Source organism: Ictalurus punctatus, chromosome 22 (genome assembly GCF_001660625.3).
Source record: "Ictalurus punctatus breed USDA103 chromosome 22, Coco_2.0, whole genome shotgun sequence".
Lineage (NCBI taxonomy): Eukaryota > Metazoa > Chordata > Actinopteri > Siluriformes > Ictaluridae > Ictalurus > Ictalurus punctatus.
The window spans coordinates 16,402,906-16,418,796 of record NC_030437.2 but is presented as its reverse complement, the minus strand read 5'-3'; the positions used below and the strand labels follow the sequence as shown (position 1 = coordinate 16,418,796).

The 15,891-nt window shown below is 45.5% G+C and overlaps 1 protein-coding gene across 1 annotated transcript in view; it reads left to right on the top strand.

Moving 5' to 3' along the window:
* The window catches only part of pole (polymerase (DNA directed), epsilon), a 28,783-nt gene that overhangs the window by 10,836 nt on the left and 2,056 nt on the right, over positions 1–15,891 (top strand). The window contains exons 14-45 of the mRNA XM_053674577.1: positions 1,573–1,686; positions 1,811–2,023; positions 2,141–2,248; positions 2,387–2,515; positions 2,683–2,785; positions 4,232–4,378; positions 5,060–5,205; positions 5,609–5,757; positions 5,987–6,079; positions 7,009–7,157; positions 7,238–7,391; positions 7,937–8,132; positions 8,331–8,545; positions 8,672–8,774; positions 8,878–8,958; positions 9,532–9,654; positions 9,768–9,974; positions 10,231–10,443; positions 10,832–10,975; positions 11,080–11,220; positions 11,455–11,608; positions 11,727–11,833; positions 11,985–12,161; positions 12,289–12,512; positions 12,817–13,037; positions 13,125–13,329; positions 13,413–13,586; positions 13,830–13,955; positions 14,238–14,370; positions 14,602–14,806; positions 14,960–15,091; positions 15,229–15,422. Coding sequence (XP_053530552.1) covers positions 1,573–1,686; positions 1,811–2,023; positions 2,141–2,248; positions 2,387–2,515; positions 2,683–2,785; positions 4,232–4,378; positions 5,060–5,205; positions 5,609–5,757; positions 5,987–6,079; positions 7,009–7,157; positions 7,238–7,391; positions 7,937–8,132; positions 8,331–8,545; positions 8,672–8,774; positions 8,878–8,958; positions 9,532–9,654; positions 9,768–9,974; positions 10,231–10,443; positions 10,832–10,975; positions 11,080–11,220; positions 11,455–11,608; positions 11,727–11,833; positions 11,985–12,161; positions 12,289–12,512; positions 12,817–13,037; positions 13,125–13,329; positions 13,413–13,586; positions 13,830–13,955; positions 14,238–14,370; positions 14,602–14,806; positions 14,960–15,091; positions 15,229–15,422 — 4,980 coding nt within the window. The remainder of the gene's footprint in view (positions 1–1,572; positions 1,687–1,810; positions 2,024–2,140; positions 2,249–2,386; positions 2,516–2,682; positions 2,786–4,231; positions 4,379–5,059; positions 5,206–5,608; positions 5,758–5,986; positions 6,080–7,008; positions 7,158–7,237; positions 7,392–7,936; positions 8,133–8,330; positions 8,546–8,671; positions 8,775–8,877; positions 8,959–9,531; positions 9,655–9,767; positions 9,975–10,230; positions 10,444–10,831; positions 10,976–11,079; positions 11,221–11,454; positions 11,609–11,726; positions 11,834–11,984; positions 12,162–12,288; positions 12,513–12,816; positions 13,038–13,124; positions 13,330–13,412; positions 13,587–13,829; positions 13,956–14,237; positions 14,371–14,601; positions 14,807–14,959; positions 15,092–15,228; positions 15,423–15,891) is intronic.

Below are 15,891 nucleotides of genomic sequence, written 5' to 3'. Positions count from 1 at the left end.
ATTAAAGGAGTTCACACCGACGCCGGACTCTTATCGGCTGCTTTCCGGAATATTTCGCTCCGAGTCGTCCGTTTTAGAGCTGCAACAACTGATGGATAATAATCGATTATGAAAATCGTTGTCAACGAATCTCATCAATTGTGTCCCAAATGACGTCCCGTACACTTACACTATGCGCTATGTACTCTACCGTCTAGTGTGTGGATTTTAGAACGGTGATATCGTCTCGAATACATCACTAGCGTTTTTTTTTTTTACTAACCGGAAGTATAAGCCGCTTCTACGCGACGGCGCATGACGTCATAGGCACGCTAGAATTAGCAGACACCCAGATTCACGGACAATGACTTCCTTCAGTTTACTTTCTGTCGGCGTTACCTGTTATTCCCAACACGACCTCAGTCTCCATCAGACGGAGGCGAAATCGTCACGTGACTGAGGAAGGACGTCCTCTAAGGCAGGGACCATTTTATATTAAACACCGCACAGATCAAACACCGCTGCAGGAGCACAAACTTATGTTTATATCCAAAATGCTCCACTGTGTGTAAGGGGCAGGGGAAACTGGTGCGAGTTGCTTAAAAGGTTTCTTTTAATTTAAGTTTGCTGTCATTATATGCCGTATTCGCGCACTTGCAGTGTCAATCCTGTCGTTTATTATAACGGAAGTGACGTGTTAGTAACGAGGCCGTGTCGCTCCTCACGCGCGGTGTAGACGCGCCGATACAGAGTGTAGCGCGAATAAGACCCGTAACGTCTAATTAAAACATCACGATCAAAAGGAAACACGAGTAAAATAACGTGTCTAAAGGCAGCGAGTGACAGAAACCACGAGGTGCAGTGAATGAGTTTTTATTATTCATTTCATTTATTTTAGTTTATATTGTATATAAGTATTCAGGCGTTATTTTTTACGGATGCGCGAAAAGCATCGAATCAAACTACAGTCCTAAATTAATAATAAATATTCGGGGGGGGGGGGGGGGGGGGGGTCTGTGTGTATCGGGTTCTTTTCTGTTTCGGACAAACAGCTGTGTAAAGTTTGAGTCCGAAGTTTATATTTGTAACACTCAGTTTGTGGATATTATTTTAAATAAACCAATAAAAAAAAAGTGTATGGAAGGTTTGGCCCGCCCCCATCCGATTAATCCTAAATAAATAAATTAATAAAATAATCGTCCAACTGATCGATTATGAAAATGATCGTTAGTTGCAGCCCTAGTCCCGTTTAAAAATAATAATAATAAATAATTAAAAAAAAAGTTATTTGGTGAATAAAATGTTAGTTTTCTAATGAAAGAAACGAATACGTCGGCATGGTGATATTTTTGTCTACGAGACCGGTTTCAAACAGTTAATCACACACCTTCAGATCAAAAGCTTTTTATCGTCACGAGAAACATTTCAGTAATGTATTCTTGCCTGATTTGTGGCTGGGACGGACTCGAGGGATAAGGCCGTTATTGAAGAAGAGCGAATGATGAATCCGTACTCTGGTCTGCGAGGATGATGATGAGGATGATGATGCTAGGCTAGTCATATTTTTACTCAGACTTATTTTGCTTCTTTCAGACTTTGGCCACCTACTCGGTGTCAGACGCTGTGGCTACCTACTATCTCTACATGAAATATGTTCACCCCTTCATCTTCGCCCTGTGCACCATCATTCCCATGGAGCCTGACGAGGTCTGTAGTTTTGTTCCGGTTTCTACGCGGCGAGCGCTCGTTATACAGTACCTGCTACTCAAAATGATCATACAGTGTGTAGAGAGACGATGTGTAATCGGCACGTTCGGTCCGTGTGTCTCAGGTGTTGCGTAAAGGTTCGGGGACTCTGTGCGAGGCGTTGTTGATGGTCCAGGCTTTCCACGCCAACATCGTTTTCCCGAACAAGCAGGAGCAGGTGTTCAATAAGCTCACGGACGACGGCCACGTTCTGGACTCGGAGACCTACGTGGGCGGCCACGTCGAGGCTCTGGAGTCCGGAGTGTTCCGCAGTGACATCCCGTGCCGCTTCAAAATGGTACCGACGAGCTGCTTTAGTACCCCCGACACCAAATTCCTAATTCTAAACAGGTCTTTGTAGTGGTGGTGGTGTTTTAAAGTTCAGTCTAACACCGCTCGAACTGTTTGTGTCCAGAATCCGGCGGCGTTCGACTTCCTGCTTCAGAGGGTGGAGCGGACTCTGCGTCATGCCGTCGAAGAAGAGGAGAAGATCCCGCTGGAGCAAGTCACAAACTTTAACGAGGTCAGAAGGGTTGAAGGTGTCGGTGTATGAGACGTGTCTGAGTCTGTTACGGATCGTGAATGACGGAATTGAAACGTTTGCAGCATCGACGTTAGACAAACTCTCCTTTTTCTTTTTTTTAATTCCCTTTCCTCCTAGGTTTGTGATGACATCAAGAAGAAGCTGATCTCATTGAAGGAAGTGCCAAACAGGATCGAGTGTCCTCTTATTTACCATCTCGACGTAGGCGCCATGTACCCCAACATCATCCTCACCAACAGGTTGCAGGTCAGACACGCTCGACGGAAAATACAGAACATTTCAAATCAAATGTTCGTCCACGCCCGATCACTCCCCGGCTAATCTGCGGACTTTTTATAAAAAATAAATAAATAAATTAGACAATCATTGGATTTCTGTTTAGAATCTGCATTTTTGTGCTTTCCTCCATTTAGCCGTCTGCCATGGTCGATGAGGCGACCTGTGCTGCGTGTGATTTTAACAAACCTGGCGCTACCTGCCAGAGAAGGATGGCCTGGCAGTGGAGAGGAGAGATCAGTGAGTGACTTTTTGTAGTCAGCTTCTGAGAAAAATACAGAGTCCCAAAAGTCTCCATACCGTAGGGGACTATGTATACCAGCAGCACGTCGGTGGACGTTCGTGGACTTCCACGTCTCGGTCGGTCCGCGACACTTCCGGTCTTCTTGAATTCGTTACTAAGTTCGGCAGCAGTGTAGTGTGTGATGTGCTCACCATGTTTCCTGTTAAACTCCATCACAACCTCACGACAGCTTCCCGATCCAGCCACGAGACTGATTTCAACACCTTCTTCTTTTGTCAAAGACGTTCTTAAAGGCTATCTGAACAAATATATATCATTTATATTTGTGTGTATATGTGTGTGTATTTGTGTGTATGTGTGTGTATGTGTGTGTGTGTGTGTGTGTGTGTGTGTGTGTATATAGATAGATAGATATACACACACTGACATATATATATATGTGTATATATATGTATATGTATATATATATAAATATATAATGTGTGTATGTATGTGTGTGTGTGTGTGTGTATATATATATATATATATATATATATATATATATATATATACACACACATATACACACCCATACACACATATTATATATATATATATAATATGTATGTGTGTGTATATGTATATATATATATATATATATATATATATATATATATATATATATATATGCGTGTGTGTATCTATGTATAAACTAAGAATGAAAAATTTTAGAAGACATTTTGCTAAAACTTTTGGGACACCCTGTAGATTTCTTTCAATTACACTGAACTTAAAAAAATTTATATAAAAAAATCGAAGGTACATTTACAGTCGGAATAACCCGGCCGACAGATCGATCATAACTCATATAATATGATCGTATAATATGCAGTCGGGTCTGAAAATCTGAGATGACACTGACAATCTGTTGTTGTTGTTGTTTTAAAAATAAAAAATAGGAAATATCCAGTTTTAGAATTTTGAAATCTTTAAAACAAAGGAAGTAAATGTTCAGTCGCTTGAATTCTGAATTTTATTCTGAAATTCATATAAATATTTCTAACTCGGGTTACTGCTGATGATATAATTCAGGCGAATGAACTGATCAGACTGTTAAATAAACGTAAACGAATGTAAAATACAGCAGAAGCAATCACTAGTGCTCTCTAGACTTTTGGGCCTGATCAGATATATCTACACCTAAACCAGGTGAAGCTGATCTGGATGAACGAGGCAGATGCTCTGCTCCAGTTAAACAGAAGAAGACTCGTCGTCTAAACTCTTCCATCCTTCTATTTTTTCCACAATAGGTTTTTTTTTTCTTCCACAATAGCTCTTTGCATCTTCTCTATTGCGTCACAGAGCGCTCTCCCAGGAGCCTAGCTGGTGTGTGGATGTTCTAAATGATTGATTTTGATCGTTCTACGTACGAGACCTCTAACCCCTCTCCGTCCTCCTGTCAGTGCCGGCCAGCCGCAGCGAGTTCCACCGTATTCAGCAGCAGCTGGAGTCTGAGAAGTTCCCTCCTCTGTTTCCTAACGGAAAACCGCGCGCCTTCCACGAGCTCAACCGAGAGGAGCAGGCTCGGCACGAGAAGAAACGTCTGGGAGGTGAGTGGCACACGAGTGCGACCTCTCATAACCTAGACCGGTCGACTTAATTCTATAGCAGTTAAAGCAGCACGCTGGAATAATTGTAATCATCGATACCGCTTTGGAACCGTGCCTTGCGTAAGTATTCACCCCCCAGAGGGTTTCCATATTTTTGTCGAGTTATAGCCTGGAATTGAAATGGACGTCGGGTTATCACCGTTCGATTTACGCGATACGTTAAAGGCTCAGGAAAGCTTCGCAGGCGTTTTCAGTTAATTAGATTAGATTAGATTAGATCGGAGCTCTTCTCAGGTCGAAATTTTTTGTATTATAAATTCTTCGTTAGAATATTTTGAGATACTGGATTTTTTCATTTCCATGAGCCGTAGTCCTCGAGATTAAAACAAAAACAAACAAAAAAAAGGCTCGAGATATTTCACTTTATGTGTCCTGAATCTAGAATATATGAACGTTCGACTTTTTTAATTAAATCACGGAAAAAATGAACGTAATGGATTTATCGGCTGCAGAAGAATTCATCCCTGGTCCAAATACTTGGCTGCAGTTACAGATGTGGGATTTGGGGGTGAATACTTTTGCACAGGGCGGGGGGATATGACGGTATTGATGTCGTAATAGATGAAGTCACAGCACGCTGTTTGTTTAGTGAGATGGTGATTGGTTTGTACTCTTCCCCAGACTACTGCCGAAAGGCCTATAAGAAGGTGCACTTGACAAGGCTGGAAGAGAGAGTCACCACGATATGTCAGAGAGAGAATTCCTTCTACGTGGACACGGTGCGAGCGTTCCGAGATCGCCGCTACGAGTTTAAAGGACTGCATAAGGTGCTGGGTTCAATCCACAAAACAATACAAATGGCCGTCGTTGATTGACTTCTGGACGTTGCAAGTTTTTACTGCTTAATCACCACTTTTCATTTAGTAAAATAAAATACAACTTCAGCTTTAATTTGCTGCCAACAAGACTGTTTGTTTATTTTTGTTTTGTTTTATTTTTATTTTTTTTTTCAAAACTTTTTTCACAGTGCTGTGAAAAAGTATTTGCCCCCATCCTGATTCCTTCTGTTTTTGCGTGTATCTCGTCCTAAATTGTTTCAGAAATGAAACCAAAATCTAAGATAAAACAAAGGCAACATGAGTAAACACACAATACAGTTTTTCAATGATTATTTATTGAAGCAGAAAAGTTATCCAGTGCCAAACTAAACAAATGTCTCTCTTCCGTTAGGTGTGGAAGAAGAAGCTGTCTACGGCTCAAGAGAACTGCGACGCAGCTGAAGTGAAGCGCTGTAAAAATATGGAGATCCTTTACGAGTCTCTGCAGCTCGCACATAAATGCATCCTCAATTCCTTCTACGGTTACGTCATGAGAAAAGGGTGCGCAAATCTTTCCCGACGCGATTGCTCCTCGCGCTCACTTCCTCTCAGTAGTTTTCTCAGGAACATCGCGCAGATCTCACGTCTCGAGCTGGTCTTCATCCGAGCCTTGAACCATATTAAACCGCGAAATCTATTTTTGAACAGCGCAGGGATGATGTTTGATGGTGAGTATTAATTGATTGATTTTGTTGCTCAAAACGACATATGCTGTGTTGTACGTCTGTAGAGCGAGATGGTATTCCATGGAAATGGCCGGCATTGTGTGTCACACGGGAGCCAACATCATCACCCAGGCCAGAGAGCTGATCGAACAGATCGGGTGAGCGCTCCATTTTCACAGTTGATGCTTTACTCTAGCGCTGTGCAGTGAATCATACGTTAATTGAGCTCTTCAGATTCCTTGGGAAGCACGGATAAAGTCCCCCTTGTGTCACCAAAACTGCTCTGACCCGTCTCCACAAGACCTCTGAAGGTGTGCTGTGGTATCAGGCACCAAGACGTTAGCAGCAGATCCTTTAAGCCCTGTAAGTTGTAAGGTGGGACTTCCGTGGATCGGACCTGTTTGTCCAGAACATCCAACAGACGCTCGATCCGATCGAGATCTGGGGAATCTGGAGACCGAGTCAACACCTTGATCTCTTTGCCATGTTCCTCAAACCGTTCCTGAACCGTTTTTGCAGTGTCTCAGGGCGCATCATCCTGCTGAAAGAGATCACTGTGATTAGGGATTAGCGTTGCCATGAAGTGGAGTACTCGCTTCTGCAGAAATGTTTAGGTAGGGGGTACGTGTTAATTACCATCCACATGAATGCCAGGACTCAAGCTTTCCCAGCAGAACATTGCCCAGAGCGTCATGGCCGCCATCGACACTGTCCTTCCTTGGACCGCTTTTAGTAGGTACTACCCACTACATACCGGGAACGCCCCACATGACCTGCCATTTTTGAAGACCCAGACATCTAACCATCACAATTTGGCCCTCGTCAAAGTCGCTCAAATCCTTACGCTTGCCCATTTTTCCTAATTCCAACACGTCAATTTCGTGAACTGACTGTTCATTCGCCGCCTAATAAATATATCCCGCCCCTTCACAGCTGCCACTGTAACGAGATAATCGATGCTATTCACGTCACCTGTCCGTGGATTTAATCTCATGGCTGATTCCTCTACTGTCTACAAACTAAACATTCTTTTGCGTGTGTGTGTGTGTGTGTGTGTGTGTGTGTGTGTGTGTGTGGGTTGGTATAGGAGGCCTTTAGAGCTGGACACTGATGGTATCTGGTGTGTCCTGCCTAACTCCTTCCCTGAGAACTTTGTCATCAAGTCCAGCAACGAGAAGAAGCCCAAAGTGACGATAAGTTACCCCGGGGCCATGCTGAACATCATGGTCAAGGCAGGTTCATTTCCTCCCTGACGAATAACAGTTCTAGAGTATATCTCGTTTTTAAATTTTGAACTATGTGTCGTATACAGGAAGGCTTTACCAACGATCAGTACCAGGAGTTGTTGGACCCGGCCTCGCTGACGTACGAGACGAGGTCCGAGAACAGCATCTTCTTCGAGGTGGATGGACCGTACCTGGCCATGATCCTGCCTGCATCCAAAGAGGAAGGCAAGAAGTTGAAGAAGAGGTGAGAAGAGGAATGTCGCGCGGCAGCGTTTGTCTCGGTTCACAGTTAGTTATTTTATCGATCTGATGAAAAGAGCGGTAAATGACGTTCTTTGCTAGAGCAGTGGATATCAGCTGTGCGCTTTTTCACCTAAACACCCATTAGACTCTAATCATGGTCCGAGGTTCATCTCGATCGACCCAGACGTGCCAGTGTTTTTCCATAACGACGTGACGTGCAAATCTTCGTGTACGTGCGTTTAAGCTGTATTCGTAAGTAAGGAATGAAGCACTTCGGAGTGCGGCGTTATAGGAAGATAATCGGTGATGGGACGGTGTGATTAGACGTCGATCGGACATTAATCAACCGATCGATCCCGAATGAAAACGCAACACTCAAAGTAAAATATTGCTGAGCTTTTATTCCAAAAAGAAACAGATCTAAGTACCATGAAAGTGTCCTGTACTTAAAAAAAATATCCATTTAATTATCAACTGCACAGTTTTACGATTTATTGTGCAATTCTGCCTTACGTTGAGATGCCGTGTGTGTGTGTTTGCCATCAGATACGCCGTGTTTAACGAGGACGGCTCCCTGGCTGAGCTGAAGGGTTTCGAGGTAAAGAGGAGAGGAGAGCTCCAGCTCATTAAGATCTTCCAGTCGTCGGTGTTCGAGGCTTTCCTCAAAGGCACCACCCTGGAGGAAGTCTACGCCTCGGTCGCCAAAGTGGCCGACTACTGGCTGGACGTGCTGTACAGCAAGGTAGCGTGGGATACGACGACGCCACTGTAGCGTACTGCGTTAGCATGTTATGTATGTTATCAATAACACGTATACCACTAAACTCTTCAGGATGAGCTGGGGATTGATTGATTGATTGATTTGCGCATTTCAGTTTAAATCTGTTTTCCTTCGCGTATATTTTCGGACCTGGACTGACCTGTGCGTCTCGCTGTCCAGGCAGCGAACATGCCGGACGCCGAGCTCTTCGAGCTGATTTCGGAAAATCGCTCCATGTCCCGGAAGCTGGAAGACTACGGCGAGCAGAAGTCCACTTCCATCAGCACCGCCAAACGTCTGGCGGAGTTCCTCGGAGACCAGATGGTGAAGGACGCGGGTCTGAGCTGTCGCTACGTCATCTCTCGCAAACCCGAGGGCTCTCCTGTTACCGAGAGGTGAGGAAGAGCGGGGTCGAGATGCTTTCCTTCCGTCCTGAGCTTTCACACACAAGTGTTTACATATTACATGCATTTAAAAAAAAAAAAAAAGATGAAATGAAAGCTTTCCTCTTCTCTGTATAGGGCAATTCCTCTGGCTATATTCCAGGCTGAAGTTAGCGTTAAGAAGCACTTCCTGCGCAAATGGCTGAAGATGCCCAGCCTCCATGACATGGACATCAGATCAGTATGTCTCGATATTGTCTAGATACTGTACGTTTAACTGCGATACACTGATTGCCGTTTCCTAAATTTGCTTCAGGAATGAAAGGTCCGGGTTTGTGTTTCAGATCCTGGACTGGGGTTACTACATCGAAAGATTAGGCAGTGCCATACAGAAGATCATCACCATTCCAGCAGCACTACAGCAGGTGAGATTACTCCTCGCAGGAGATTCAAGATGCTGCCGTCGCTACCCACGATTCCTTGCAGACTGAGCACGCGCATATATCTCCTTTCAGTGGATTTTCTGAATAAGATGTTTACATGCAACCAGTTTCCAATTAAAAACGGGTATATCCCGGCGGTGGGAATTTGGGGAATATAGCGGATTATTTGTTGTGTTGTGAATCGGGCGCTTAATGGAATTCCGGTGAATGTCACGCTTTGATCGAGTATTTGGATTGCTACGTTACGTCTCGTCCAGTCACGTGTATTTCTTTAAGGCACTCTATCGGACCAGAGACTACAGGGCTAGAGACATCAGCTCAGAAAAGGGAGGGTTTTATTTATCTCTCTGTCTCGTCTGTTCGAAGTCTGCGCCGCTGTTCAAAAGTGGTACCGTGAAGCACCGCTATGAAACAAGAAACTGTCTTCGAATAGTCTTATTTATAGCCACGAACTAATCACGAATGTTTACGCCTTTAATGCTGACACACATATATATATGATTTATTTACGTCAGGGTTTTTTTATTTGTTTGTTTGTTTGTTTGTTTTGCTAAGGTGAAAAACCCAGTGCCGCGAGTGCGCCATCCAGACTGGCTGCATAAGAAGCTTCTGGAAAAGAACGACATCTACAAACAGAAGAAAATCAGCGAGATGTTCACCAGTGAAGGAAAGAGACAGGTGTGCAGCGTTATTCTCACACACACACACACACACACACACACATTCACATTTACAGCTAGATTTTTACTTGCATAGCATGCATAATCTTTCTCTCTCGCGCTCTCTCTCAGGTGGCCAATCAGACGGAGCCGGGCGAGACTCCCGATATGGAGGATTTTAGGGTTCCACAGCGCCCCCTACAGCCTGCCATCCTCATTAGTACTAAGAGGAAGCGAGCGTCTCAGGGTGAGGACAGCCAGACTGAGTCTCAGGAGCTGGAGCTCACACAGTCCTGGAGAGAGATACTGGGTCCTCCGCCACCTATGGGTACAACACAGGTATTGCGCACAGCACGGGATCATAAAGAAAGAGCTAAGGACAAAGTTACGACGTGGCATTTGAACAAAAATACACATTACAAGTACTTTTAGTAATAGAATTATATTTATAATATTATTATTGTTGTTATTGTTATTGTTATTAGTAGTAGTAGTAGTAGTAGTATTTGATGCTTCTTAAGCGGAATCGTCTAACCTGATCGTGCTGTGTAGACTCTCAAGATTTATATTTATAATTCCACTCATCTGTATTTAGGAGGAGAGGCTGGTGTGGCTGCGCTACCATAAGAAGAAGTGGGAGCTGCAGATCCGGCAGAGGAAAGAGCGCAGGAAGAGACGGCGCATGCTTGACGGAGAAGCTCAGCCGACCGGAGGCGGCGTGATCAGGGACGGACCGACAACAGGGCTAGGGAACTTCCTCCGCAGGACGGCCCGGAGCATTCTAGACATGCCCTGGCAAATAGTACAGGTACGACCGCGTGCAAACAATCCACATTAGCGAATATTGTACTGCTCCAGAATTCACATCGCAGACGGTTGCTATAGTGACGTGAGCGGAGAACGGTTGTTATGAACATACAGGACGTGTTTTTGAAGGTCAGCGTTCGGTTTGAACATATTCTGAGCGTTTGAAGTGCGTTTATACACTATATGGCCAAATGTTTGTGGACACCTGACTATCGCGTTGAACTCTCGTCCCGTTCCCGGTTTAGTCTCTGTTTTCTTTTAGAATACGCTCCACTCGTCCGGGAAGGCTTTCCGCTAGATTTTCCAGCGTGGCTGTGGGGATTTGTGTTCGTCCGGCTAGAAGAGCATTGGTGAGATCAGACAGTGATGTTTTAAACTCTATCCGCTAGATTGCAGAAACCAGTCACCCAGGCCTGTATAAGCTGTGGGCGGTGATCGGCACTGACCTGCACTGCATGAAGCTTAATATCCCACGAGTGTTTTATGTCAACCAGAGAGTGCCGAAGCAGGAAGACGGGGCCACGTACAAAAAGGTTCGTCTCCACCGAGATACACCTGTCGTTTATTTAAGAGCTCCTTAATGTGGTGGAGAATAAAATCTGATTTTAATGAACTTTTTTTTTTTTGGAATATCCAGGTGAACCGGATTTTGCCGCGTTCCAACGTGGTGTATTACCTGTACCAGTACTCAGTGCCTGAGGACATGTATCAGGAACACATCAATGAGATCAACGCAGACCTTTCTGCCCCAGACATAGAGGGCGTCTACGAGACACAGGTAACGGAACGGACAGACGGTTCGGATAACTGCGATTAAAAAGCATCACGTTACCTCTAGTTCGCTGTGAACGGAGTGCCACGAAGTGTTTGTGTAGTAGGAGACGAAATCACATTTTCTCTTTTATATTTAGTCATTAAGTCTGGCCAAATAATTTTTTTTTATAGATCTTAAGCATTGACCGCGTCCTGCAAAGGTTTTCATGGGATACGTGTCTGTGTGTCGGTCCTGAAGGTGCCGCTGCTATTCCGGGCGCTGGTGCAGCTCGGCTGCGTGTGCATGGTCAATAAGCAGGTGGTGAGGGCGCTGGCTGGCCGAGAGGCCGACACCTTCGAGCTGGATCACCTGGAGATGAGGTCGCTCGCTCAGTTCGGCTACCTGGAGCCAGGTAACACCCTCGGCTACACGGATATCCCAAGGCATCACGATTTCGTCTTGAGGATGAATGCGTAATGGAGCATTTTCTTTTCCGCACTCGGGTTTTACTCGTATGTTTTGCGTTGCAGGCAGCGTGAGACACATCTACCTGTACCATCACAGTCAGGGCCACAAGGCTCTGTTCGGCCTCTTCATCCCCTCTCAGCGCAAAGCCAGCGTCTTCGTCCTCGACACGGTGACAGCCGCACTTCCCACCTTGTTCTTCGTCACATGACCCATGCGTTTACAGATGAATTGCACATCCTGATATTCAGCACTTCTAGTAGTAGTAGTAGTAGTAGTACATTTGAAGTCTTTCTGATTGATGCCGTGTGACGCCGCTGCAGGTTCGGAGTAACCAGATGCCGAACCTGAGCACGCTGTACGGAACGGAGCGCACCGCGCTGTTAGAGAAGACCTCAGAGGAGCTGCTGCCTCCAGAGAAGCACCTGTTCGAAGTGCGCGCTGAGAACGACGTGAAGGCTATTTACCGCGCAGTGCAGCGCATTCTGCTCAGCTATAAGGTACGCGCTCGCCATGGCGGCTCTTATCCGTTACGTGTATTCTGTATGTCGAGGCTCGTACATATTAGCGATGGTTTTAACTCTCCATTATGTTTTCTGTCAAACGAATAAACGTAAATGTGTGTAGGAGGAGCGTCGCGGTCCCACTCTCATCGCTGTGCAGTCTAACTGGGAGCTGCGGCGTCTGGCGGCCGGCATGGCCGTGCTGGAGGAGTTCCCCGTGGTTCCCGTGCACGTGACCGACGACATCAGCTACAGCGTGCTGGACTGGCAACGGCACGGCGCACGCCGCATGATCAAACACTACTTAAACCTGGACAGCTGTCTTTCACAGGCCTTCGACATGGCGAGGTGCAGCACACGAGCATTTCCCAAAAAAACCCCAAACAAACAGGGCTTTTAATCGTTTACCCGTTTGAAACACACGCGTCCATTTAGAAGACTGAACCGGTCCTAATACGTGGTTGTGAAGATAACTCGGCGTCTTGGCAGGTTTTTAGACTTGTGTTAGATGCCTGTCCTGCTGCGTTCCTTGTGATACCGCAGTGTTTTTATACAAACTCAGCCGAATGTAAGATCTAATGTAGGGTAGCATTAACAAAAGAGTTAAATATCACTCTTTAGGGGTGTCTAAAATCTTTTATTTCCCTCGCAGGTATTACCACTTGCCTGTAGGGAACCTGCCCGAGGACATCTCCATATTTGGCTCGGACCTCTTTCTGGCTCGTCACTTGCGGAAGCACAACCACCTGCTGTGGCTTTCACCCACAGCGAGACCCGACCTCGGGGGCAAGGAGGCCGACGACAGCCGCCTGGTGATGGAGAGCGACGAGCGGGGCTCGGTGGAGATCAACGCCCCGGGCTGCTTCTCTACAGGTACTCGGTGGATAAACGAACCGTCGAAATGAACTCCATGTAGTGTTCGAATTGCTTGCATTAACTGTTATGGGTTATTTACTTTAGTGTGTGTGGAGTTGGACATTCAGAGCTTGGCGGTGAACACCATCCTCCAGTCGCAACACGTGAACGACATGGAGGGCGGAGCCAGCATCGGCGTGAGTTTTGATGTCATTCAGCACGCATCATTGGAGGACATGATGTCAGGAAACCAGGGCGCGACCGCTGTGGCTAGTTATGATGAGACTGCACTCTGCTCCAATACCTTCAGGTGTGTCTGTGTGTGTCTTTGAGTGTCTGTGTGTGTCTCTATAAGTCTCTATAATGTGTGTGTGTGTGTGTGTGTGTGTGTAGGATCCTGAAGAGTATGGTAGTTGGCTGGGTGCGTGAGATCACCCAGTACCATAACGTGTACGCAGATAATCAGGTGATGCACTTCTACCGCTGGCTGCGCTCCCCCAGCTCGCTCCTGTACGACCCGGCGCTGCACCGCACCCTGCTCAACATGATGAAGAAGATTTTCCTCCAGTGAGTCACACAACACACACACAGAGGACGTCTGTTTACTGACCCGAGAATACCAAGACATAGATTTTCACCTGGGACTATTATTCTTCTTTTTCTTCTTCTTCTTATTATTATTCTTAATATTATTATTATTAAGATTCATAGTGTAACGATTCCATACACTCTAAAGTATGGAGAACCTTCCTTTGATATCTCTTTCTCACACACACACACACACACACACACACACACACACGTATACAGGCTGGTCGCTGAGTTTAAGCGGCTCGGTTCCTCCGTGGTCTACGGGAACTTCAACCGCATCATCCTCAGTACCAAGAAAAGGCGCATCGACGACGCCATCGCCTACGTGGAGTACATCACCAACAGGTCCGCGCTTATTCTCTCCTCACATGAAGTCATTTCTGCAGGGGTGCCAATATTTACGGTTTAACCGCAGGATTATGAATCTGTTGCTTGGCTGCTTCCTTTTCTCTAAGACAGTCCATTAAAGGTTTGATAATTACCCAGTTGGGACTGCTATTATACTGTATAGCCAACAGATGATTTAATTATTGGCACCCTTCGAGCAAAATGATTCTTTGAAAAACGATTCAAATTTTCTGCTTACTTTTTGTTTCTTTGATACTTTCCCCACCCCACCCCCTCTAGCATCCACTCACGAGAGATCTTCCACTCTCTGTCCATCACCTTCTCCCGATGCTGGGAGTTCCTGCTGTGGATGGATCCGGCTAACTACGGAGGAGTCAAAGGGAACGTGCCCTCCAGCATCATGTACGGAGAGGTATGTTGACGTTACCGACTGCAAGTAATTACACAGTGACTCTATAAGGTTGGATTTGAAGCAAGACAAAGCGTAGACTGTCGCCTTTAATATGAGGGTACTTCCAGACATGTTGGCTGAAACAGGAAGTCAACGCTTGTGATGTGATTATAATATAATCATTCTATAATCAATTATAATATACGGCATAATTGAGCACCGAGCTTCCATTCTTACTGCTTGTTTTTACAGACCGGCACGGACAAGACAAAGAAAGGAATGAAGGAAGGAGACAATGAGGGCAGTGAGGATGAGGAGGATGAGGATGATGAAGCAGAGGAAGAGCGAGATGGAGAGGAGGATGCGGTGGAGGACCTGATTGAGAGCAGCTGGAACATCATGCAGTACCTGCCTCAGGCTGCTTCCTGTCAGAAATACTTCCTTATGATCATCTCAGGTGCATCATCATGATTTTTATTTTATTTTGTGTTGTTTTTTCCCACTTTTTGTACTTAATCACAGCTAAAAGCGCACTTTCTTTTAGTATCACTTTCAACTTCTTTAATCTTCTTTTCTTCCGTTTTACACTGTTACTGTTTCGTCTCGACAGCGTACATTGCCGCCGTGTATCACAGCATGAGGGAGGAGCTCAGGCGAAATGCTCCTGGAGCCACGCCCATAAAGAGGCGGGGCGGAAGCCAAGCGTCCCAACAGCCTGCCGGTGACGTCGGTGCACTCCCTGGTAAGAAGTTATTTCTTTTGAACCGCAGCGTCGTTGATTGCTCGATTCTGATTGGTCAAAAGGTGTGAATTCATTTTCCGTTTCTCTGTAACACTGACACTGTTTATGGGAAAATGACTGCGTGACTATATTTGCAGGCATGATCACGTTCTCTCAGGAGTACGTGTCGAGCGAGCTCACGCAGAACATCTTCACCATCACACAGAAGATCCAGAAAAAGGTGTGCGGGACCCGCAGCGTGGCTCAACCGTCTGAAATGTTCCCCGTGCTGCCAGGATCCCATCTGCCCCTCAACAACCCCGCTCTGGAGTTCATCAAATACGTCTGTCAGGTGAGGTAGCACACTCTCTCTCTCACACACACACTCACATGTTTCTGATTTCCACATTAGTTCTGTCCCAAGGATCTGCCTTCCAGTGTCTTTATTATACTTTTATACCACAACGTGAATTCTTGTTTCTGATTGGTCAGAAGGTGTTTCTCGAACCGTCATTAATTCAAATCACCGCTTTCCATCAATGCTCTCATTCTACCGTGTTACCATCTCTATAGTAACAACATGCACAGGATGGATTAAAAAAAAAAAACACGTGTAAGTGTAGATATGCGAAGTTCTCCGTGAGGAGACGTTTATTTAGGATTTATGGAAGGAGTCTCCAGCGTCAGGTCAGTCTTCAGGGCGGAGGTTTCTCTGGAACAATTTCCTTTTGATTAACTTCAAGCCAGGCTTGTGAAGGAACAACTGTTTCTAGGTCGTTCCACGACGTTAAATGTAACTATAAACGGATAAAAATATCTGT